This window comes from Uloborus diversus, chromosome 6 (genome assembly GCF_026930045.1).
Source record: "Uloborus diversus isolate 005 chromosome 6, Udiv.v.3.1, whole genome shotgun sequence".
Lineage (NCBI taxonomy): Eukaryota > Metazoa > Arthropoda > Arachnida > Araneae > Uloboridae > Uloborus > Uloborus diversus.
Window position 1 is genome coordinate 24983513 of NC_072736.1, and position 24395 is coordinate 25007907.

The 24395-nt window shown below is 33.0% G+C and overlaps 1 protein-coding gene and 1 non-coding gene across 2 annotated transcripts; both read right to left on the reverse strand.

Moving 5' to 3' along the window:
* Positions 1-198: 198 nt before the first annotated feature.
* On the reverse strand, positions 199-24361 carry LOC129224196 (60S ribosomal protein L28-like). The gene is made up of 5 exons (XM_054858614.1): positions 24308-24361; positions 24083-24181; positions 15750-15873; positions 6431-6549; positions 199-318 (listed from the first exon to the last, which is right to left on the reverse strand). The coding sequence occupies exons 2-5, from the start codon at positions 24167-24169 to the stop codon at positions 232-234; spliced, it is 417 nt and encodes a 138-aa protein (XP_054714589.1). The 5' UTR covers positions 24170-24181; positions 24308-24361; the 3' UTR covers positions 199-231.
* LOC129225320 (small nucleolar RNA snR60/Z15/Z230/Z193/J17) lies at positions 16135-16216 on the reverse strand. Its single transcript, XR_008580733.1, has one exon. It is a non-coding gene; the product is annotated as a small nucleolar RNA snR60/Z15/Z230/Z193/J17 (small nucleolar RNA).
* Positions 24362-24395: the final 34 nt, after the last annotated feature.

Below are 24395 nucleotides of genomic sequence, written 5' to 3' on the forward strand. Positions count from 1 at the left end.
AAATTAAGAACTTCATATAAAAATGGCAACAGTTAAATTTTTTGAAAATAAAATAGTTATAAGAATTAATATTAAATTAGATTTGTTAGTGGTGTATGCTATCTTCATGAATGTTGTTTGTTAACACTTGTCATAACCCTCATCAAAATAAAGAGAATGAAATAAAAATGCATAAATGATCGAATGAAACAAATCCACTTGATGATAATAAAGCATTTTATTTAAGAAAAGTTATTCTGCCTTTTTCTTGAATACTTTCTTTTTTGGTACTACATGCCTTTGACTTTTCAAGATAGCACTAGCTCTCCTCAAAGCAAGCTGAAAACAAAAGAAGAGTGAGTTTAGATATAATGTAGATTTAGTCACAGAAAAAAAAAAAGACTGTTTTAATAACATGGGTAACCTGTTAATCTACCAGCAATGAAAAAATGCGCAGCTGATAAAAGTTTTAAATGATGAACTGAGTCTTCAAGTGACTTCCTTCGGCACCAGTTTTCATGATTGATTTATTTTATGTATTTAAAGACTTAATGCAGGACTGCCCAACTGCAAAGGGCCACGGGCCAGAATTCCGGTCACTGATCCCCTGGCGGGCCGCAGTTTGAAAAAGTTGAACAATTACCTCTTATACAATAACATTTAATAGTTGAATTATTAATTATAAAACAATGAAACAGAAGGATTACAAAACAATTTGCTGACATTTTAATGAGAAAACTGAGGTCGATCTGCCTTCTTTTTACAAGGGCAGGCGTGTCAACATTGATACTTGTCATTCCCAGCCGAAGAAGGTCTAACAATGTGTTTAGTTATGTCGGAGAGAGCTCCTGTAACGATTCTTGATAAAGTGTATCTCCGAAAAAGGACTTTCGCATAAACAGGGACCGCGTTAAGCATTCGCCAAGCGCCAAATGCGATAAAATCGGCGAACAAAATTCAAATTTGGCGAATTTATTGGCTCCTTTCAGATGTCAATCTTGATAAAAATTAGGTCTGTTCACAAAATTTGGACCCCTAAAAACGACAAAATTCTGACCCCTAAAAACGAACCTTTCACAAAACTCCCAGACTAGCAGTCACTGAAAGTTGTTTTATCCTTGGACTACTCTGAGCAGATTGAGGTGTGCGCAAGTGCGTTAGCATTGGATCGGAACGTTACCGTCCATCGGATCGGAGGAAGGATGACGTTTGCCTCTCGCCTCTTTGTGCCACTGGACTTGCGCCTCTCGCCAATTTATCGAGTGCGGAGCGTGGGTACCGAGTAGAAAGTGTTGGCGGATGCCTTGTTGAATGCAGCGTTGGTTTCATTGTGTTCGATGTCTGAAACATCGGAGTAAGATTGGAATGCAGTCTTTATTTCGTTAAAAGCTTTTTATTTCTACTCTCAAATTTATTCAAGAATGATAAATATCACTTTAAGTTGTTTTTAGCCATTTTTTCCTTTGAAAAACTACATATGATTTGTGGAAAAACTACTTAATTTGCAATTTTTTTCTCACCAAATTCCTAAAAATGGACAAAAATTCCTGGATATACCCCTGCCCTTATCCTCAAAAAATTGTCAAAAATTAAGTTATACTTCACTTTCTGATTAAATATTTCTGCAGACAAAAATACATTAAAATGAGTAAAAGTTAGTCTTTGACTAAGATTTTTGAAATTTGGCTAACATTTTAAAAATTTGGCTAATTTACTGGCGAACAATTCGAAATCCTAAGCGCGATCCCTGCATAAATATATGCTTCCAAACATGGTTAAACAAGTTATTTTCAGTCCAAAGTCAGGCAGATTTGGAAACCATCTAGTTGGAAGCAACTTAAAGAACTCAGGCTCCCTCTGTTCTTGTTTGAAAGAACGGGTCAGCCTGGAGATCACAGAGCTCTATTCGTAGGTTGGTCGGTTGTTCTTTAATGCTTGCTGTGACTGGGTTACTAAACAGAGCCCAGGGTTGCCACGGAAGTTCAAGAATGAAATTCCCTGACATTTCCAGGTTTTCCAGGTGGTTTTGAGAAAAATTCCAGGTTATCAATCTCCACCTTCATTTTGCAACATTAATATATACATCTCAAATTTTGATAAAACTTACCTCATTTTCAAATTTTACAAACAATGGCTACCAAATTTAATTTACTCAAGCTGAAATAATCAAAAATATGTACTAAGGTGGTTCAATTTTTTTTTCTCTCTCGGCTAGAGGCCAAGACACCCCTTATTTTTTTTAGACTTACTAATAGTATTGTGCTGTAAAAGTTTTAGCTTCTTGCTCAAATTTTAAGAGGGTGCTCAATGACCCCTCCATTTAACATTAGCTCTAGCATAGAAAAAGTCAAATTTAGAAACATTTAATTTCCCCAGCTTTTTTTTGGGGGGGTAAGTAATTATTTTATTGCAATGAATATGCATATAACTCGTGTAGATTATAGTATGTAACATTGTTTTTTCAGTTCAATGAATTTTTTTAACCCCCTCCTCATACTAATGAAGTTTGAGGGAGGGGGTCGAGCACCCTCTTTCAGTTGGAATAGGAAGTTAAAATTCCTCCAGTATTTTACTATCCACAAGTCTAAAAACATTGAGTGGTGTCCTGTTTTCTAGGAGAAACCTTTTTTTTAAAGTGTATTTTTGAACTACCCTAATGTACTAACACAAGTGAAGCAAATCACTGTAATAAACAATTAATGTAAATGTAGCATATCTAATTTTCAATAGCGAGGAGCCACTGCCTTACATCAAGTGAAAGAACTGCAGAATTAGCAATTGTGACATCTGTATCACAAAAATAAAGTTAATTGCTAAAATAATCTGAACTAAAAACTTATGAAACCTAAACTTTTTCAATTATTGCTTTCTACCCCTCCAATCCATTAAACTCAAAGCGCTTTTAGACTTTGGCCTGTAAAAAAATCATGCACCTTTAAGCTTCACATATTTCCCCTGTTTGTTGCTCATAAAACAGGGGTGCTCCCCCCCCCCAAGTTCAATAGCACAACCCCCCCCCCCCCCCAATATTTCTGAACGCCTTAGCGCTTTTTTTATTTTTAACCCTCTTTTTTAATTTTTTTTACCTATTTATTTATTTTTAATTATTATTGTTTTGAAAAAAAAAGTGTGCTCGCTCCCCAATAAAATACACACGCACAGATGAAAATAATAAAGTAAAATAATATGAGTAAATAATTTGAATAAAAATAAAGTAAAATAAATAATTAAAAAATCCCCCTCCCCCCCCAAAAAAAAAAAAATTTGATGGCGCAACTTGCGCCATAATCACTCCTGTGGGCACCCTGTCATAAAGTTAAAGTTTGAGCATTGATCAGAAACTTCTCTGATGTGCAGATTTTTTTTTAATCGGATTACTTTTATTTTGAAAGAAAGAAGCGCATTGGAAGTCTTAAAAGATCACTACCAAAATACTAAAAGATTAGCGATACTTCTGTAAAAAAGAAACTTTCTAAGTTTAAAATTGTCTAATGAATTAAATTTACAGAACAAAATTGTTTAGAATAATACGATTTCATTAATTAATTTAAAGAAATAATATAAAATATGAAAAGATTATTGCAGCTCATTAAAAACTTCAGTCGGCACTCCCAGACAAAACAACGTGCTGTGCATCATAACAACTTCAGAACTGCTGACGTAAACAAGCAGCGCTTAAACAGAGCCCGCTCAAACGAGGAAGAAAAGAAGTACCTTCTGCGCATGTCCGCCGCTGACTGCGCTGGTGCACGCCGACTGCTATGGCGCACGTGCCAGTGGCAGAGTTGTTGATAAAAAGAACTGCAGGGGGAAGAAGAAAGAGGGGAATGACAAAACGACGAATGGGAAGGGAATGGCGGCGAAAAAAAACAAGGCAGAAAGTTTTTTTTCTGACGTCATAGACCGCAGGCCGCGCTAAGAACGATCGGAAATATGCAATTTTTCATTTTCCCTGACATTTCCCTGATTTTCGGCCATTTTCATTTTCCCTGACAATTCCAGGTTTTCCCGGTGCGTGGCAACCCTGAGAGCCACATCATTCTTGATGATCTCAAAATCTGAAAATCTCGTAATGAATTCTTCAATAATAGCCTGCCACTCAGGGCAAAATTCAGAAAAACAAGGTACATCCTCTCTCTGATGCCAAGCGACTGTAGCTTGGGAGGTGAGATCAGTTATTTTCCTCCAAAGCTTCCTGATAAAAATGTGAAAAAAAGAAATACACGCTAAATAAGAATTTGGCGGGCCGCCAGTTGGAGAGCTCTGCGATCAAAATACGCATCTATAAAAATGTACATGCAAAAACTTTATAATTTAAAATATTTTTACTGAGAGTAACTATTTTTAACATAACAGGTATAAAAGATAAACTCTTTTCAAAAAAATAGAAGATTTAAATCTTACAATAGAACTCTAAGCATAAAAAAAACCCTGATAAATTAAAACTGAATACAATAGGGAGGAATGAGCTCAGCATTGATATTTCCATACAATTTACCTTATTTTAATTAACATTTCATTTTTTTTTTTCAAATGTAGAGCTAGAACAGTGATTCCCAACATGGGGGCGATTTGGCTTCACAAGGGGGTGAAAAACTTGTGAGGGGCGATGAGTATGACAAAATAATAAAAAGTCAGCGATTATTAAAATTGAAAAAGTATATGAACTTAATTGTCAAGGGATCATAAGTTTAAAAAGGAACAGTTCAGGAGCTTCCTAATCACACCTCAGTTGAACTTTGAGGAATTATTTCATCATTCTTAGTCAAGTTTCTGATTTTTCAAATTTCAATGATTTTTAAATCTTGTGAAAGAGAAATAAACGAACCAAGTTGTTAAATAATGCACTAAACCTAGTGATGTAAAATACCTGGGTATTTATTTTTAGGGGTAAATACCCAGGGTATATACCCAAAATGGGTATTTACCCGGGTATTTATTTCAAAAATTTATATTCAACTAAAATACTTATCTGTATGTATTCCACTATGTATATATACAGGATGTTTCGTTTTAACCTTCAAAAGACCTCTTTTTTTGCAACCGTTAGTCCTAGATGCATACTTCCAATTGCAAAAATGTTCAAAATCAGATGAAGACTTAAGATATTGAAAATTTGAAGTAAAAATAAAAATGTGTAAAAAAAATACAAATTTTAACTTTTTACACGGGCTCCAGGTCCTCCGACTTATATTTAGGGAAATAATCTCCATTGAAAAACAATTCGAACAAAAAAAGTTTGACATTAGTACGACCAATATTCACCGAGATATGAAACGCAGCGTTTTGTGACTTACGCCACTTAACACTCGCCGTCAGTAACATCTTTTGGGGGAAAATACAGCAGTTAATGAGTGTTTATATAAAATTGTGTGTTTTTTCAAATTGTTCAAGGTTTTGCAGCGTGTTTTGCGTATCACAGCATAACATTTGCATGAATTTTTGAATAGAAATGAAAAATGTAAATACCTTGTGTTTTTTACTTTGCCAACCTGTCATTCTTCTGAAAGGGTAATAAGTTCTAATCTCATCTTCTGCATGGTCCCTTAAAACTTTCAAATGGAATATCTCCTTGAGTTTTGATTGCACAAATGACAAGTTTTTTTTATGTCAGTTTTAAATGCAGATCATTTCTCTAAACATAAGTTAGGGGACCTAGGGCCGTATAAAAAGTTAAATTTTGTAGTTTTTGAATCATTTTTATTTTTGCTTCAAACTTTCAGTATCTTTACCCCACATCTGATTTTGAATATTTTTGCAATTGGAAGTATACATCTAGGACTAACGGTTGCAAAAATAAAGGTCTTGCAGGTTAAAACGGAACACCCTGTATAACCAACCATATACAAAACAATAAATTTTCCCCTAAAATTTTTATTTTTATCACATATTTAAAGAATTATTGTGTGAAACAACTCAGCAATCTAATATTCACATTAAATGTGTCGGATATGCCTAATCAATGTTGATAGCCAAATTTCAGATATAAAAAGCCATTCTACAAAAAGTAAAAAGCTGAACTGGTTACAAAAAAGAAAGAAAAAGCAAACATCTTCTCCAATTATGGCATTGAAAGGAAAGACTCTTTGGTTCACAATATGTTTTTTACATAATTTCATTAAGTCTTGCAATAAAAAATATTATAAACTGTGTAATACATATGTATGTATCAGTTTTACCAATTATTTCATATTCAGATTTAAAAAAAAAAAAATTCTCATTCACTTTTTGCATTTTTTTTTTGTAAAATACCCAGTTTTTGGGTATTTACCCAGGTCTTGGGTAAATACCCAAAAAGTATTTACCTATCCGCTGGGTATTTACCCGATCCACATCACTAACTAAACCTGACTTAACTCTGTAAAAAAAAAATGGATTTTGGACAGAACAGGGATCAGTTGGGATCCCTGAATGTGTTCAAACAATTAATGTTTACAAAACAGCAACATACCATCTTCAAGTCCTTTCTGTACTTGTTCTGTTTCACAAACTTCTTAATAACAGTCATTGTTCTGCGAGCATTTCTCGTAAGTTGCTCACGCTGCAGAGCTTTTACAGGACGATTCTGATCTATATATGTAAAAAAAGAATACATACATGAACAAAACTTACATAATATTTAAATTAAAAAGATAGTATGCAAACAGTGTTATTAATGTGTAAAAGCACAATTACTAAATAAATCTTTGCCATTTTCCCAGAATTTTTTTTGAGTACGATTAATTTGGGTGTCCTAGGTTCCCAGAACCCTAAGTTATGCAGAAGTTGTGTGTCCTTATCTGGTGAATAAGTGTAAAAAACCGGCTATAGCGAGTAAATACGAAAACTGGCTAACTATATTGCAAAATGTACAGGCTTCAAGACACTATTCATTACTGAAGATTTGGTCGAACCAGGGAATACAATAGAATTGGCAATTTAAGTCAAAAATACGGGTTCTGGACCCCAGGAAGAGAAAAATCTTTCTTTTAAGCTCTGATTCTTTTAAACTATTTGTTCTTAATTTTAAACAATCAATACTTGATTTTTCTATTTAATAATTTTTAAAACAAATCAAACATAAATCTGTCAAGTCTACACTTCATCAATGTTAAAATTTTAAATTCTACATTATTATTGAGTAGAAACACCTAATTTTACAATAGAAAATTTGGTATTTTCTATGATCAGTAACAAATTGAAAATTTTAGTTACATTCTGCAGTGATGCAATCTACATTTGCTGGCAATCAATACAGGTCTCTCACTTTTAGTAGCCAACAGTTTTTAAATTTAATCATTATACCTAGAAAGTTAACCAGTTACATGGTGGGAACAAAATCTGGGAAATCTCCCTTCTTCACAGGTTGGGATAAATTTTTGTAACACTGAAAGAAGTGTAAGCATTTTAAAAAAATTTTTCCAAGTTTTATACTGCACATTAACAGCTTTTAATCTTTTATTTGAGCGGCACTTTTTCAACATTTGTTATTGATTTTTCATACAACTTACTATTTCCTGAACAGTAGACAATACAAAGCTGACTATGTAAAAACAATGCTTTTTCTCAATTTTGATCATTAAGGTGTTTTGTTCGAAAAAAAAGATATCTTTCATTTTGCTCAATGACTCCCGCAAAAAAATTACTAAGATTAGCTGATTTAGCGACTGCAAACGATCATTTTTCCCTGATATTAGGAGCAGGGTTCGTACTCAATTTCAAAAATAAAATGAAGTTTTGAAAGAGTAAAATGAGATTTTGAAGGAATACTTTTGGGCTATCCTTAAATGTTCTCACACTTCGTTTTCAACAGATTTGACCCCCTTCTCCTTTCGTCACACTTTACATTACTCCTTCCCTTGTCACATGTCAAATTTTTCATAAACATATTGTTATAATAACTATGATGTCACTTTTTGGCACCCTCTCTCTTCCCCTTGTCACAATTTCAGAAGTCCATCTCCTCTTTAAGGCATGACATTACTTGTGGATGACTTTTTACAATGTCAAAACTGCAAGTGATTGACATTTCAACAGCCAATGGAGTGGACGGTAATCGATGTAAGGCAGGAACACGTGACCTGTCACAGCTGTCATTGTTCTGGAGGGAAAGAAACCCCTAAATGACCCCCGTCGTGAAGAGCAATCAAGGAAATTAGCTGGCGGCCGAAACCCCACTTGAACAGTACCGATGCGAAGGTTGAACAGAACAGAAAATAAAGTCAGTACCAAAGGGTCTGCCGTAATTTTTGAAACAAAGTTTTTTTTTTGGATATGCGTTCCCAGATTTTATATTCATGAAAAATTTATGAATGAAAAGAAAATTTATCATAAATTGAACAGGAAAAACGATTGTCTTATTTTTTTTTTTAAACGATGTTTTCAATTGCCACGTCCGAATCTTATTTCGTTCATAAAGCTAATTAGTTTCTTGTCTGATGTTTAATTAAAGAATGCAATTTTTTGCGTTAGGATATGATTATATATATATATATATATATATATATATATAAAACAAGAGGTATAAGCTTAGTGTAAACCTGTGGTGTAGTCCCGGAAAAAAGGGTGAGGGGTGAGGAGGGAAGATTACATATCGGTTATCGGATATTTACAGTCAAGAGGTGGAACGATGCTGATTTTATTTTTAATTATTGTGAGAACGGCAGAAATGTCGTAATCAGAAAACAATTTCATATTAGGATATGGTTACATTTCAAAGAGGGGGGGGGATCCCGCTATTTTTAGTATATATGTATATATATATATGGTCGAAAAAGGAATACTTCTGCAATTCGATGGAGGATATGCAACGCTGAACTGACATTTTTGTTAATTAATCAATTACTGTTTTAGATATTTATTTATATTTTTCCGGTGATTCATCATGCGCAGGGCTGCATTTGTTTACTATCAGTAAACAAATCATCCCGCAAAAACATAGATAATCAGCATGGTGACTAGAGCAGCATACACAAGACTAAATGATTAATATACTTCTTAAAATTGAAATTCTTTTTCAAAAATAATAATAATAATAATAATAATAATAATATTTTACGCATTAGACGAAAAGTGCAACAGGCTATAATAATAAGTAGTTGGTAAGTCTTTTATTGAAGTGTATTTTCGAAGCAGCAGTTATATGATGTTTGAGAACATTTGAAAATACATTTCGTGGGTGGAATTACACGAGCAACAGGGAATTACTTGCAATAATGTACTTAAATTAAAAATACAAGCTGCAGTTTACTTGCAGTACACTTGGAACAATGTACTTCGACTTATTCAAATGCAAAATGTTAGGAGGAATAGAATAACTTTTTAAAACTTTTGATTTTTTTTTTCTTCTCAGGTCTTTTTTTTCCTAATGGTTTTCAATTTTTGGTTACATTAGTTATGCATTGCTTTCTGCGATTCAAAATAGTAATAATAACAATAAACATAATCAGAAATGCTTTCCTTTCTGCGGATACTATGGTGAGAAAAGCAACGGCTAAAAGCATAATTTTCAGAAAATTCATTCATGCTCGCATTTCGAAATTAAATGAAACCTCTTTATTACCACACAATGTTGACAGCTTCGTGCAAACGAAGTCCTAAACTTGATAGCTGCACTCAATCAAGCTTTCATTGATGCAAACTATTGCAATCAATCAAACAATCGTAACAATTACGTGGAATATTCCCTATTTACGTCAATTGTTTGCTTGTAAGAATGTGAACAATGTCTTACATACGTAATTTATATTCAGAAAAAAATATCAGAATTGAAAATATAATTCCACATTTGCAAATCACACACATTAGTATACTATCCTTTAAATTTTACAAATATTTCAATTTAATTTTTCTCTTTTTGTATAAAAGTATTCATGAAGCATAATTTATAAATTGTTGAGTGTACTAACATTTATTGCTCTAATTTTTCTTTTTTTTTTTTTTTTTGATCTCTTCTCGACTTCCCGGAGAAATTTTAAACTGTTAGCAAAATTAGGGTAACTCAAATAACTCCAGAACGTGGAAGAGAAATCTGTCAGGCCCAATAAAAACTTTTGAATGATGTAAAAGACAGAAACACATGTATCTATCTCTATTGATAAAGATGTTCTTAATAACCCCGAAACAAGTGTAATTTAATTTGCACGTTTTTACATTAAAATAGTGTAATTTCTATGTCAATAAATGTTAACATTTAAAATCAACAAAAGTTGAGAGATGTGCGCAAAGTTGCGTGAGACTAATACCAATCATTCGCCCTCGAATACCTTATTGCTTGACCAAGACCAAATATATTCTTTTTTTGAGCGACCACAGTTGGTTATTGTTTTCACTTGTCCGTAGTTGATGTTCTTTCGACTTTAATTTTCTATTCTTTTAATGCAAACTCGTCTGTTCCACGTGTCTTCGCGAGCATGTCCCTCCTCCTGGGCGGTGAAGTTCATGTCCCCGCCATCGATTTTACTTATTCCCGACCCTCTCGATTTTACACAATACTTTTCAGACAAAAACAGCATTCAGTCAACAACGTCCAGCATCCAGCCCCTGGAATTCATTTGAATGTAGACATCTTGTATTCAAATCATGACTTTTACAAATATAATTCTGATAGGAACCATTTGTAGAAATAAGAAAACCAACGAGTAGGGTTCTACCACAATTCGTGATTGTGAAAAACATAATTTAAATTCAAGACGTCAAAATTCAAATGAAAGCTATGGGCTGGATGCTAAATGTTTCTTTCTTTTCTGTTTGGTATTAATTTTTTTTTTTTTTTTTTTGAATTTTTCCCCCCATTTATTAATAATATTAAATAATGATAATGTTTCAATGAAGCTTTAACACCATTTTAAATCGGGTGTTCCAAAATAGCTTCAATTTTTAAATGTGTAAATTGTAAATAAAATATGGACTTCAAAAAGCATGAGCTTTGTGCAAGAAATAGATAAAAGTCAAAAACAACGTCTTAAAAGCACAAGTAAAAGATGTAAATTATAAGTGTAGAAAATGCATTGCTTGATTGAAAACTTGTGGCTATGTATTTGTTTTTTTATCCAGGATATTAAAAAACTTTGACCTTTGACACTTTGAATTAAAATTCAACTAGAAATTTGGTTTTTCGTACTAATATTCAAGCCGTATATATCGTATTTATGGTTCAGTTCCCTTCTTGTTGTTTACCTTTTTATAGCGAAATTGAGGCTGTATACGAAATTGTTATTCGGTTCCTTAGACTTCACTATGAACAGACGCGACTGCACAGTGCATACACACAAATATATATTGATAAAGACCGGCTAAAATTGAAAAACCTTAGGTTTCGGGGAAATGTTTTAGACGTCAGACAAATTATTTGTCTGAGCTTATGAAAATTTCAGTGTAACACGACTACCGAAAGATTCTTAGAACATGGTGTATTCATCCAGTTAAAAACAAAATGGTCAGTGTTCTCCCCCTTCCCCCATCAGTTCTCTAATTATCTGTAAATTTAAACCAGTGGTTCCCAATCTTTTGCACGTTGCGACCCTTTTTTGACTAAGTAAAGGACCTGTGATCACGTAGCCTACATGTCAGTAAAGTATCGCAAGGTGTGGACCTAACCTGGCAACATTGTGAAAGCTACGTTAGATCCTACATTACAAAACTGCTATGTTAGATTCGATCCACCCCCAACTATACTGTGGTAGGAATAATGTTTCGACCGAAGAAGAAACGCTACACGACCCCATTTGGGGTCACGACCCTGGAAACCCAACCCTGCTTTAAAACAATTTTTTTATACTCATTCATGCTTTAAAGAAATGCAGGTATGTATCATTTTTCTCCTTAGAAAGTCTTCAAAAGAAAAATTCAGTGAAATCCTGTTACAACGTATATCAGTATAACGAAGTACCCGTTTCAACCAAATAAGTTTTCAGTCCCGATTTTGAAGTTCATTGTTACTGGATTTCACTGTATTATGAATTACATGATCAATGTGTACATACCTTGTAAAGAATTTTTTACGAGTTTGGCTCGAGAAATTATTTTCAAAAATGTTTGTTGAGCTGTGGAAAGCATTTTATGCGTTTACATTTGTAGTAACATAGTATAATATAGACAAAAATAGAATCCAAATATCTAGTAAGTATCTAGAATACGGTTTTGGACTCGTTTTTTTTTTTTTTTTTTTTTTTTTTTAGAAATGGTCGCTTTATTTCGAACAAAGTCTCAAAAGAGTGCTGGAAATATTTTGCCAGATTTTTTATGGAGCAAAATATCAAACAGTACCTACCACCTATTTCAACAAAATTCATTTTTTCTCGAATTTTAAACAATCAAAGAATGGATATTTCAAAAAAGGAAAAAGTACACGACACAGATAGAGGCTTGAAAAATACCCGGAAAAAAATTTACATGAAAACTTCAAAGGAATTTGTAAAATCTTCATCCAACTTTCCCCGCAGGTTAACATTGGATCCGTAGGCTTTCAGACTCTCAGTGAAAAGCATCCTTAAATTTGCTTATAAAGTAGCATTAATATACATATTTATCTTTCTTTGGATGCACCAGCTCCATTGTTTATGCCTTCTTGATGTTGTGAAAAGTAATGGGGGTAGTGCATCCCCAGAAATAGAAATATTCATTAATGCTATATTATAAGCATACTTAAGATAATTTTAATCTTAATTATATCCGTGAATGAATTTGAATAACACGAAAAGGTTCTTCACTGAAGGTCTGCGATGCAACTTTACGCAAAATGCGATACTTCCTTTTTTTTAAATTTACAACGTGAATTTTTTTTTTTCGGATATAGGGTTTATAGGTGTGAGTCCTATACTCTGGTTTCATGCCAAAAAATAAGGGAAAAAATTGTAAAACAAACCCCTAGAAAAAAGGATGGATTTTGATGATTTTAAAAATATAATAAGTGGTAATACCCCCCATGAGTTAACCAATTTCCTTCATATGTTCTTGCGTACAAACGTAGCACCTCTCTAGCCCCTCAGAAAAGTATTAATGTATAATATAACGATAACTTCCCCTCCAAATAAAAATAATGGCTATGAAACTCAAAAACTGAAAAAAATTGCGGGCGACATTTCCAAAAAAGCGGGACGTGTGAATGGGAAAAGGTGGTCATATTTGGATTCAGGAGGTCATTAAGCACAAGAATTCACAAGAATTATCTCAGAAGCACTCTTTAAAAACTATATCCTTTCTAAACACAAATCAAATCGTGAAGATGTTTCCAAGCATGTGGATTCACTTTCAAAAGCACTCATTCATTCCTTCATTGAAAAATGCCTCCGGAAAAGAGGGGAGTAGTAAATGGAAACGGTCGTTTGCGCTAATGATCGTAAATCTTATACACCTCACCCGGTTTTTCCCCTCAAGAAAGGAGGGACTAGTGAAAGGCGTGGCTTAGTAGAGAAATTGAGCTTTTTCGAAAATATTTCAGATGGTTGGAACTCCGATATTTTTTTAGAAATGGTCGCATCATTTCAAACTTAGTCTCAAAAGAGAGCTGGAAATATTTTGCGTGTTGGGGCGTTCTTAAAATTTCGATAGCACGATTTGCAGCTTTTTTACAGAGCGAAAGGTCCAACAGTACCTTGTTTTCGAAGAAATTCATTTTTTCTCGAATTTTAAAAAATCGAAGAATGGACGTATCAAAAAAGTAAAAACTAATATACACAGACATAGGCTTGAAAAATACTCAGAAAAAAAATTGACCCGAAAACTTCAAAGGAATATTGTAAAATAACCTTTAACTTTCCCCGTAGGTTAGCATTGGATCCGAAGCTTTCAGACTCTCAGTGAAGAGCACCCTTAACATAAGCACATCTACTTATGTATTTTTAAATATTAATTAGACAAAACTTTTGCCGCTGAGAGTGTGGTGGAGGAAAAAGCAATAATCATAAAACTTGAAAAAAATAGCCAAGCACCATTTGATTTACTATATTTATAAAATGTCTTTATCATCTATAATAAAATTTTCACGTTCAACTTTTATGACTTCTATACTCAATTTGTAAATCATATCTTTATGGGGAAATATATCAAATTATTACATTAAAATCACTCTTCCTTTGCCCTTGTGACGAAGTCAAGTTGTTGACCAGGGGCGCCGACTTGCAAAAATTATTGGGGGGGGCCGGACATCACCAGGGGTTTAGGGTGTTATGTAATCCCTCTGAGGTCCCCCAACCCAAATAAAGGTCAGATTTTTGTACCTTGAAAATGCCATATTTTCTGGTTATTTTAACAAATAAACAGTATGTGACACGGCGTTTTCGAAGTAAAAGAATCTAAAAATTGGATTACAAATTTTCTGGTTCAACTGTTAAATCCTATCACTTGTCTTAGTAAGAGGTTTTTTGTTCTATTTTATGGGGAGCCGTGCAGTGCCGTAGTTAAGCATTGGTATTATAAGGAAGGACACTTGACTTGAATGGAAAGGCACTCCCAGAGACGCAGACTTTTAAAAAAATGGGGAAGGGGGGGAACCGGGGGAAATTTTCTAAATTTGAGATGAAAAATAGCGAGTTTTAAAGTTTTTTTAAAGCATTTTAAAGTCATATAATCAACATTAGAAGCCCAAAAACTCGACAAGCCTGACACATATTTTTTGGCTTTGAAAAAAGGAATTATAAATACAAACACGCACAGTATTTTCGTAAAAAGGTAATTCAATTTACGCACGCTTTTTTTTAAGACCAGTTTTTTCATTAGTTATACCGTCTAACATATTCAAGTGTAAACGCAGTCTCTCAATGTCTAGGTTATTTTTGAAAACTCAATTGATTTTCCAAAATTTGTTTCACCTCTGTTTAATAAAAGCAAGCACTCTTGTTCAACTGCAATGTTCTGTGCGAGTTCAGTTGATGTAAACCGCCCAATAATGCAAGATTGCACCATTTCAGAAACCTCAATGTAAAGTGCCTTTGGGATTTTGAAAGCATGCGGTGAACTGGCTTCGTTGTTTTCATACTTTGGTATACGTCGATTCCGAGGAAGCGAAGGATCATCATTTTGTGAAGATTTTTCTTTTAAACACAATTCCCAAAAGTACTCAAAACAATCACGCCTCCCATTTAATATACAAATCAAACCCTCATATATTTTTTCCAGATCAGCAACACTTAAATGAGCTCGCCGCAGCGCTGCCCACCGGCAACAGATTTGACCAGTAAGTTAGAGCACTGGGACAAATTTTAAGTGTGCTTGCAGCATTATAACACCATCATTATTCACACTCCTTTTCAGTTAACCTGCTTACTACCGTAATAATTATTTGTTTTAACTAATTACTGAATGTATATTACAAGGTAAACTATCTTCAAACAAGGAAAATAAAAGATAAATTTATGAGTTTAGAACACATAATATAACTAATACTTTTCTTGATTTATTGGGGGGTCTCTGCCCCCTCAAAAATATTTTTGAGGGGGCTCGGGCCCCCTCAGGCCCCATGGAGTCGGCGCCACTGTTGTTGACTGAAGTATTTTAAATTACTGTCACAGAAGACGATTATGGAGTCTAGATCTAAAAAAGAAGGAGTTTTGAAGGAGTTAAAACCAAAATGAAGGAGTTTGAAGGGCCCTTCAAAAAAATTTCCTAATTGAAGGAGTATAGGAGTTTTGAAGGAGTATAGGAGTTCTGAAGGAGCGTACGAACCCTGTAGGAGAAATTTTTAAAATCCTCTGATAATTTCCCTGATTTTCAGGTTGTGTTGCCCTCCTGTTCGATACCATATTGTTCGTCTAATAATAATAAAAATGAAAGGTTATTAACACTTTACTTACGGCGTGCTTTCTTGAAAACAAGATTAACCCCATTATTTTGGGCATGAGGTTCGACCATGATGGCCTTCTTTTGAACTAAACCACAAAACCTAGGAGAGTGGATATTTTTCATGTTGAGAGGATCCTGTGAAAAAAAAAAGGAAAAACAGAAGTATGATTAATATGGCAAGTAAGGACAGGAAATTACAATGTTAAAAGCTAAAACATTAATATAAAACCATACATGATACTTTTTAACTTGCAAATTTTAGGCGTAAATTGATTACAGAGGTGAAGTGATTTTATTCCCATCATGAGATGATTTATTATGCTTTACAGTTATTTCAATCTATGAAATTTTCATCCATTCGGCAAAAGAAATGATAGTACACAGAATTAAACAAGTGCAACTTTTCAGATAGGAGCGAAAGACATAGGAAATTCATCAACAGAAGTCAGCTGAACTATAATTTCATCACTAAAATTGCATGCTTGTTTCACATAACATTAGGTAAAAATGAAATATTGCGTGAAAAGAAAATTGTTGAAAAATTCCGTCTTCTATTCGAAAAAAAAAGTACAATTTGATAACATCAGCAACACAGTACTAAAGCAACACATTTGGCTCCTACAAAAATAAATAAAAATCAACTAATGTAATGCAAAGATGTTACAGGACACATAAACATGGAGTAGCTCCTCGATCACATTACACTTATGTTTAGGTATTCTCCACTTTTCATTTGAAAAAGGTGACAAATTGGTAATATCAGCAACACACACTGTATCACTAAGTACCGAGTGTTAGACACAATTGTGTGAAATGCACTAAGCATGAATTTAAGAAAGAGTTTATTGTATGCATTAAAAGTATAAAACTATTATGCTAGCAAAAAAGTTTGAAAACTCATGAACTTTGCGTCAGAAAATAGTAATATCACAAATGTCATTGAATTGGCTCTAATAATCATCATGAAGTCCATCAGAGGATATTTAAATTAAAATTTTTAATTATTTTTATTTGGCTTCAGACTTAACATTGTCTAACATGCAATATTCAGACATATGCTTGTCAAAATGATCATCACATGCCAACTTATTTTATGATGTAGCACTACGATGAGTGAAGCAAAAACATTTCTAACCAAGAATCGGAGAAGAGACATGATTCATCGTAGTCATAGTTTTTTCCTAACATGCAATACTCTCTGGTAAGTTGCCATGATGACAGGTATGGGGGATCTCTGTGGTGGCAATATACAAATTTGGCAAAATGAACATTTTCATCAGTTGATACAGAAACACAAGTCAATTGTACAAGAAATCATTTGTCATCTTATTAAAATGCAACATTGGCTTTGATAAGATGACACAAAAAAATGGTTCCATGGGTTGCCGAGTCCAAATAGTAAATGAGCCAGCCTTTAGAAAGGGTACGCATGCAAGTAACTTTTGCTGTTGCCTACGCGGATGCAAGCAGCATTGAATCTACCATAGATTGGTGGTTGCATCCTCCTAGACTATGTTTTTGCCTATGTACTATGCATGTTCAATGCATGCCGCTAAGGAGTTGAGTATCTAGTTACAGTACATCTATGGGTTTGTATGAATAACTAAATGCAAAATATTGTTTACTTTCAGATCACGGTAATTCTGAAACCAAAAGCACAAAAAAAAAAAAAAAAAAACACCCATAGGATTAGTATATTTACACTTTTGTCAAATACTACATTATAATTTAATATCTTGTTAAATCTGAAATGCCCATGAGCAAATTTCCTGCGCAAATAGCTACAGTTGACGATCTTTTTTACGAACCTTTAATTTATGAGCACTGTTGATTTTATTAAAATGTCTCTTATTGAACAAGTTTGAATGCTTTTCGCCATTCTGAACAGTTCGCAAAATCACAATCGTCAATTATATAATTTATAAACTGTCTCTTGGTATTAATCTAAGCGTAAAATTCAATATAATTAACAGTTCAGGGGGGTAAAACTATTTAAGGGTCAAAAATACTGACTTTACTGGCCAAAAATTTTAAAATACTGACCAATACTGACTAAAATTAAAAAAATTAACTAACTATGGAGTAACGAAAAAGAATATCATACTTAGTGAAATAGATACTAGCTTTGTTTGTAATATGCAGCAACATAATGCACAGCTAATTTGGTACAAATTTTGACTAAAAGTTTAGTTTAATTCATATGTTGATTGAAATAAAACTTCTCTGAAACTTGGGATAAATAAAAGATCTTGTTTCAAAAAGTGATTGAAAGTAGTTTTTTTATTCACTTTTCTTCTTTAAAAACTCCGTGGAAAACAAATTTCAGAAAAATTCTGAAATCAGGAAAAATAAAGCAAAAAAAAATACACAATTCATACATTTAACCCTGTTAATTTTTAATTCCCTGAAAACCATGTGTTTGAAGTAAGGGTAACAGAATCACAAGTTCATATTAACATTTGAAACTGTGTTTCTCAACCTTAAATCACATTTATAAATTAAAAAGCATAGGCAGATCGAAAGGGAGACAACCGCCCCCTCACTTCCAAAAATAAAGGATCCTTGACTCCCCTCCCCCTACTTTATAGAGTAAAAATTTAGAAATCAATATAAAAGTAATTTTTTAGAGTGGATTAATTTTTTTCACAGAAATAAAGACTAAAAAAGTACAAATAAATTGACTTTTCTTATGCTAATTCATAAGAATGCAACTTTGAATTGGAAGGGATAAGTTTACGCTTTTTATCTGTTCTAATTTTTGAGGCCACATTCCATACTTTTAGAGATATTTTAATCAGTAAACTAACGCTACTATCTAAAAATATAGCCTAATTTTACGAAAAAGAAAAAAAAATATGGGTTACACTTTTTCTCCTAAATAAATTCAATACAAAATGCAGGGGTGCCCATTTTTCTATGATCAATGGCACATCCTGTATAAATATCACAAAGGTCCCCCCCCCCCTACCCCTCAAAATAAACCCATCTAAAAAATTAAATGGCATATTCTGTGTCATGACCCCACTAGGTAGGCACTCCTGCCTGATATTTTTTCTAATTAACTTTACTTTGTGCTTTAAGTACTGTTTATTTTTAATATACACATATGAAATTAAATGTCCTACCATTCATATTTTTACTGAGAATTGTATTCTGAGAATGTTTCTGTTTAAATTTTTGGGACAGAATTGTAATTTCACTTATACTGCAAGAACTTCTGAAGAAAGTTAAAGGCAACAATTAAAATAAGAATTTAAACTTAACAAATGTTTACTAATCTTGATATTGTACACAAATGTAGCTGTCATGTCTATTGTATACCTTAATGCTTAAAAAAATCATTATCTTACCTTGTACTTTGAGCAAAAAGAGGAAAATGTTTTTAAGAATGTACCCAATATCGAACAGGTGTGGGGGGGGGGGGGGGGGGGGCGTTGGAGCAGGTTTTCCCATAAAAATAGTTCATCTCAATCCAATGAAAGAATAGCAAATATTTTTATCAAGTAAAAGTCTACCAGGTTGGTGAAATTGGGCTGCTATAATAGCAATTTATTGCTTTTTTGGTATTTTTAAAAGTTTATCAGAAAATGAAAACAATATTGATCGTGAATATTATCTTGAAATTAATTGGTAAATTTGCAAAAAAAAAATGACTATTGACTTTTTTATAAATACTAATTTTTAAAATAATGACTTTAACTGACTAGTTTTATGCCCTGAAGTTATACATATTTAAAGCTTTTTTCTCACTTCTAATATTAATTTTACACAAAAAAAGTTGCTCAGTGAAAAAAAAATCATCAATGTGAGGTCAGTTGAAGAAATTCATCCAATATACACCATATTTTCATCATTGCAACAAAAAGATCAATTCATTGAAAGATCTATTGAAGAAAAATGTGAAAGATTCTAATCATCATTAAAGCTACTTATAAAATTAAACCAAAAGGGGATTGAATCAATCAATGCATTTGCTTTGCAGAGATAAAGATATAGTAAGTTCCCTATTATCTGCAAGCAAAAAATTTTCTCTTTCAACTATCCTTTGAATGAAACTTATTTTTGAAACATAATATACGGTTTTGACTTTTTTTTTACCAAATATATATTTTATTTAAACCAGACTCTTGTGAATGTAACACAAAGAATCTAGGCTTGGGGCATGCAACCCCCAAAGCAGAATACTACTTAATTTGCAACATACGTCGCAGAACAGATGCCTGAACTGCAGAACAATGCTGCTCAAATGTGAGAGAAAAAAACTCAAGACAAATTTTCTGCAAATATCTTCCAACTCAAGATAACATTTTTTAAATTCTGCAGATTTCTTTAAATTACAAGAAAATCTAAAATTCTTGGAAATTACAATAACTTGGAGGAAAACTCACAAAAAATGTTGAATTTGATAAGTCATGCAGGGACTTAAAATTTACTTTTAACTTAGAAATCGGCAGAATTTCTGCAGAAAGCTTCTGTAAAAATTTCATATTTTAAATCTGAGAAGATTCTGATTTTTCTAGAGTTTTTGGTTCCCTCTTTCCTTATTTTCCTCAATCGACCTGCATCCACTGCAATTTCCTCCATAAACGTATGTTTTGGAAACATGCCAACGTCTATCGCCAAAAATGATGTGTCTTGTTTCATATTTCAATCCTTTTGCATCCTGAAAATAATTCAGTTATTAAGAAAGTTTTGAAGTGTTTTATTATTTGCTACCCTGACTTGACTCATTTCACTTATTATTCAAGTAATTTCTTTATTAACCTTATTTTAATTTCTCCTTTATGCCAACCAAAACAACATGGTTTGACACATGGGTTCAGATGTTTAGAAAATTTTGTATCTTTGCTCTTTCTATGCATTTTAGAAAGCATGTAAAATATTTTTGGAGAATCTCCATCGGTTTAGGTTCAACAGATGCATAGCCCCCCCCCCCAGCAGTAAAATTTAAAAACTGAAAAAACTCCTGTACGAAACTATTTTGATTTAGGATTCCTGATCTGTGGAAAAGTCACCGTTGGTTGCTTGTATATACAATGCTTGAAGTACTTGCAGAACAATTTTGGTCAAATGATTATATGTTGCAGAACATCGTCAAGTATTCTGCTTTGGGGCAAGCAACTAATAAACAAATGTTAAACAAAGCATTCAGTAAGAATTGAAAGCAAGTGATTAATATGAAGTTTTTACCGCATGCTTTAAAAATATGAAAGTTTTATCCAGGCAAAAAGTTTGAAAACTCATGAACTTTACATCAGATAAAACAGATATATCACAAATCTTATTGGATTGGCTCTAGTATTCATCATTAAGTACATCAAAGAATTTTTAAATAAAAAATTTAATTGTTTGGCTTCAGACTTAACATTGTCTAACATGCAATATTCAGACATATGCTTGTCGAAATGATCATCATAAGCCAATTCATTTTAAGCTGGAACAGTACGAGTAAAGCCAAAAAACAGGGTTCAGAATGTAACGTGCTAATCAAGATTCATACGAACGAGACATGATTCATCATTGAAGTAGATTTTTTTCCTAATATACAATAATACTCCACGGTAGGTCTCCCTGATGACAGATAGGGGATCTCTGGGGTTACAATATTCAATACTAGTTTAGCAATCAGACAACAATAATCATTCATTTCTAATCAGCAGACCGTCGTTTGTTGTCATCATTCTAAACCGCAGGATATTCATGATTCCTAAGTGCTTAACTGCCGTGCTAAGTACTAAAGTCGTATCTGCACTTTTTATCAAAATTGAGTTACGGTCCATCAGGTGATTCTTTGCCACTTATTTTACCTAAATTTATGGTCATTTGTGAATGGGAAATTTTTTTAAATTTCAACCATATCATGTACACGGAGGCACACAACTTCAAACGGCAATTTCTCATTTTGAACTCAGATGAACATACGACTGTTGCGCTTAGGACCGCAATAAAGTCATCGACACAACAGCCTATGGTGGTCAAAACCTAATGTGCCCATCTCAATTTTTGCGACTCATGGATATGGGCACAAGGCAGATGTTCTGGCATGACTTAGAAGGACGAAATGCTGTCACTAAATCACTGGCTTCTTTAGAATTATTAACTGAATAAAATAATCACGGCAAGACATAATAGTGAAATAGGTTTAACACAAAAACGCTTAACATGAAAAATTTGGTTGATACGAAGTGATATAGTACCCTATGCACTTTAATACAAATCTTATAACATAAAAAACATTTTCAGTCTCTTCAGCTTCGTGTTAAAATGTTTTCCACTGTACTTAGTTGAAGCTTAATTTTCCATTTGAGAGATAAGACAACTTAATAACATCAGCAACACATTCACATCACTTAAATCAGAAACACAGACCAATGTAATTAATCATCATGTGTTATCGTATGACACCCAACTTTTAAAAATTATCGTGATTTGCATTAAGCTGGACGAGCTTGTTATGAATAGCTAAAGGAAAAAATAAAGATGAAATAGGATTATCATACTATTGTGTACTACTACAATTACACTAAATTATTCTTTACATGGTTGCTTTTCTTGGAAATAATGAAACGCATATTTAAGCAAATTTCCTTTGCAACTACAATTTTTCTTAGACATTACTAATCAAGAGCCTTATTCAGCACACTACCAGCTTTTACAAACTGTAACACAAAATAATTATTAATTGCTCAGTAAGAGATATCATCAATATGAGTCAGTTGAAGAAATTCATCCAATATACATCATGGCAAAATAAAAAAAGAATCGATCAACTAGTTATGTTAACAAATGTTTAGAACTGTAAAAAAAATTCTTTTTCAAATCTATGTATACAAGCCAAAACAGAACTAAAACATTTAACTTGATGCTGTTGCACAAATAAAAGACATGCATTAAATGCATGAAACTATTGTGCAAGCAAAACTAGTCTGAAATCTCAAGACTACTTACGTCACAATGTAAAATTTCCGAAAAATTTGAGGCTCTCAGAAAAATTGCTCCCCAGAATAATTCATTTTTTACAAATTAAAAATGTATTTAATTGCTAGATTTTTTCACAGAAAATTAAAATTATAAAACAACTTTGGCTTCAGAAATTAACATTGTCTAACATGCGAGATTCAGACATATGCTTGTCAAAATGATCATCATAAGCCAATTAATTTTTTGTTGTAACACTTAAGAGTATAAGAAAAATATGGCTTAGAATTCAACGTTGTTATCATGTAAGATACATACAAGACTCCTCATTGCAGTTATCTCTGCGAATAACAGAATACAATCAGACAATGATAAATAGCCTTTCATTAAGATTCATTAGACAATTTGTTTAATACAGTGGTGCCCTTTAAAGGCTATTTTACCATATTTTATATTATGACAAAGAAAATCACTGCACTATGCAGAAACAGCTCCGTGCATTGCAGAAGTCTTTAAACTTCTTAGTTTGGGAAGAAAATTACTTAAAAAAAAAAAAAAAAATCTGAAGTTTGAGCTAATGAATATTTGTACTGTATTTTCTGAAACATAATTCGCAAGTTGCCAGCACTTGTCAATTCACGGAAGCTGTACTCCTTTAACTTGAAGTTTTCATTGGGTCCTAAGCTTTTGAGAAGGCTGTAAAAAATTCTCTACCTCTAACTGTCAATAACTGGAACGTTTTAGCCCATCCCGTAGAAATTTTGAGTATTGGAAAGTCAAATGTAGCATCTTCATTTAATGCCAGTTTATCTTGCAAACTGTTTTGATCTTTAATCAGCATCGCAGACTGCTGGTAAATATTCTGCAACTGGGGCACTGGATTTTAAACATGCGAAATATCTAAAGGGGAGAGGATCGAAGCGGGAAAATAGCCTCTGAACTGTGGTGAATCCGTACCGAGAAATGAACCACCACAAGAGAAATGGAAAACTTATGTTAAATAGGCAAGAGAATAGGGGAGAAAAAACGAAACCAGTAGATACTATTATCATTCCACTTAAAATAGACATTGTATTTAGTACCGTTCGCTATGGACTTTGTCCAGGGCTGACCCCTGGGTTATTAAGCTTCGCAAGCAATTAAAATAAAAACATATTGAGAAATTACATGATACCGATTCTGTGGAATTAGGTACCAAAATTTTTTGCTACTTACGGGTGGAGCATTCAGGGCATACATTCCAAGAACGAGCCTACCTTTGACCTTTTAACTACATCAATCAAGTTAATAATTATTTTATTCAATTACTCACATTACACTAATATGAAGAGTTAGCTCTTCAAGCGAGCAAGATTATGGAGCAGATTTGCATTTATTAGAGCTATAACGCAAGATGCATTTGAGAGATAATGATCAGTTTACTTACCGAATTGAAATATTTCTTAACATTTCGCTTTTTTATCATAAAACTGGAGCGATTTCGGATTATCATCCAAGTCAGATGGCTGGACATCTTTGAAATGTGCTGCAGGAAAAATTAACGAACATGAAGAGACAGAAAGTTACAGCAGAAAAAGCTCTTAAAAGAGAAATATATTATTATATCCAAATTTTATTATTTTAATCAGTAACAAACATTAAAATAACATACCACGTGGATCCTCTTGTGACACACAAATGGCGATTTTAGGACTCGATGTTGTAACGCTACAGTTACAGTGTAAAAATACGTGTATTTG